The sequence below is a fragment of the Austrofundulus limnaeus genome, unplaced genomic scaffold (assembly GCF_001266775.1).
Source record: "Austrofundulus limnaeus strain Quisiro unplaced genomic scaffold, Austrofundulus_limnaeus-1.0 Scaffold139, whole genome shotgun sequence".
Lineage (NCBI taxonomy): Eukaryota > Metazoa > Chordata > Actinopteri > Cyprinodontiformes > Rivulidae > Austrofundulus > Austrofundulus limnaeus.
The window spans coordinates 605835-608014 of NW_013952541.1; the positions used below are offsets into that span (position 1 = coordinate 605835).

The 2180-nt window shown below is 37.3% G+C and overlaps 1 protein-coding gene across 1 annotated transcript in view; it reads right to left on the reverse strand.

Annotated features, from left to right (window-relative positions):
- Positions 1-2180, reverse strand: part of LOC106522902 (ABC transporter F family member 4) — a gene marked incomplete in the record, with an annotated part of 15034 nt that overhangs the window by 5364 nt on the left and 7490 nt on the right. Inside the window, 3 exon segments of the mRNA XM_014016139.1 lie at positions 779-903; positions 986-1131; positions 1242-1297. Of these exon segments, the coding sequence (XP_013871593.1) occupies positions 779-903; positions 986-1131; positions 1242-1297 (327 nt within the window).

Here is a 2180-nt window from a genome sequence, read left to right on the forward strand (position 1 = left end):
GTTTAAATGTTAAGTTTTTTTTTTAAATATTCATTTTAAGATCAAAAAGTCACATTTTTGTGGCTCTGGGAACAAATTTCTACAAATTCTGTTTAACATWTTCTGAGCTCCGAACCTTTAATTATTAGTAGCTGAGAGTAATCCCAACACGTAATCTGAGCACAGATTATAGAGATTACAAACTTATTCTTTTCTAATTTAAACTGAAAAGAGAGGGGCAACATGCAGTATTTTAAGAAAAGCTGGGCTTTTATTTTGAAAATGAAATTTTTCCAAACTCCCAGTTAAAACTCGGCCTCTTTAAGATGCTTTTACACTTTATTTTATAGTTTTTCTGTCGTATTTGTTGCTTTTATTCACTTTGTAATTTTCATTAATTTCATTTATGTTTGTTAAAAACTTTGACTTTTGAAAAGTTTTAATGAAATAATGTTTTTTTCTATTTAAAACTAAAATCTGTTCTTAATAAAGTGTTTCAGACGGGCAGAACTCTGCTGTCTCCTGGTTTAATCTCAGTCTGAGCAGCAGGATTATCGGCTGCATGGATGGGTCGACATAAAAGAGGAGATAAAAACACACAACGGTGCTGCAACAACAGTGTGTGTGTGTGTGTGTGTGTGTGTGTGTGTGTGTGTGTGGTCACAGGGACTGGACCTCAGTTCTGTTCTCATGATGATCAGAAACGTTTCACTAAATATTTCAACTCGTTTCATCTGTGAATCACTTTGTTTTCACTGTTTTATAAATAAAGTTTCATTGGATTGAATCAGATCCTCACCTCTTCTTCTGCGTTTGTTTCCTCGTGTTTCGTCTTTTCAGAGTCGAGCTTCTCGTCTGTTCTGGTTCCATCAGAACCATCAGAACCGTCCAGCTGCTGCTCAGTGGACGATGGAASATCTGCCTCTGAGAGACGAAGAAAAACTCTTTTTATTCCTCAAGTTCTTCACAGAAATGAATATTTACAATAAATAAATAAATAACAAACCAAGCAAAGGTTTGTCTTCTTCTGTGACGGTACAGAGTTCGGTTCCTGCAGCCTCCTCCTCTTCTTCGTTGGTGGAGAGCTCTTTGATTTTCTTTGATTTCTTAGAAGTTTCTACTTCCTGTTTGGCATCCTGAGCTGAAGAAAGCCTGCAACAAAAACAGAGTCAACCTGATCCAAGATGGCTGCCAAGACAGGAATAACTACACTGGAGCAGCGCCTTTAGTTTGTTTTTATTTACAGTTTGTGTTTGACTCACTTCAACCACTGGCTGTAGACGTCCTGCAGGTCCGAGCTCTGCTCTGGTGGCTCCGCCTACAAACATTAAAAACAGACAAACTTTATCCTCGAATATTAATTTAAACCAGAAAACCTGAGGCTCAGCAGAGTCCAGCCGACAAAAAATACGAGAAGAAGAAGAAGAAAAAGGTTTGGTGATGAATTATTAACGCAGCGCTGATTCTGTCAGAAGTCATTAACCCTGATTTTTATTTAGCTGAAGGCAAACAGAAGAAAAACAACATTCTTTAATGTGTTTGAGCAGGAAACAGGTTGTTGTTCAAAACTCAACTTCACAGAAAGAAGAAGCTAAAACTTCATCGAGCTCACATCAGATTACAGAGACTAAAGAGAAAATCACGTTTTATTTTCACTTTTCAACTAAAATAACATAAAATTCATCTCAAAACTCAAGAGCTTCTCTGGAAAAGTGTCGATTCAACAACAACCTGCTGAAAAAGATAGAAATATGTGTTTCAGCAAAGCTAAAACAAGCAGAACATGAGCTAAAGTTGTCAAAAATAACAGGAAAACAACACAAGCTGTAATAAGCTGAGAAAAACCTAAAGGCAGAAAAACAGCAAGAGAACAGCAGCTAAAAGCAACAGAACAGCAGCTAAAAGCAACAGAACAGCAGCTAAAAGCAACATAACAGCAGCTAAAAGCAACAGAACAGCAGCTAAAAGCGACAGAACAGCAGCTAAAAGCAACAGCAGCTAAAAGCGACAGAACAGCAGCTAAAAGCAACAGAACAGCAGCTAAAAGCAACATAACAGCAGCTAAAAGCAACAGCAGCTAAAAGCAAAAGAACATCAGCTAAAAGCAACAGAACATCAGCTAAAAGCAACAGAACAGAAGCTAAAAGCAACAGAACAGAAGCTAAAAGCAACAGAACAGAAGCTAAAAGCAACAGAACAGA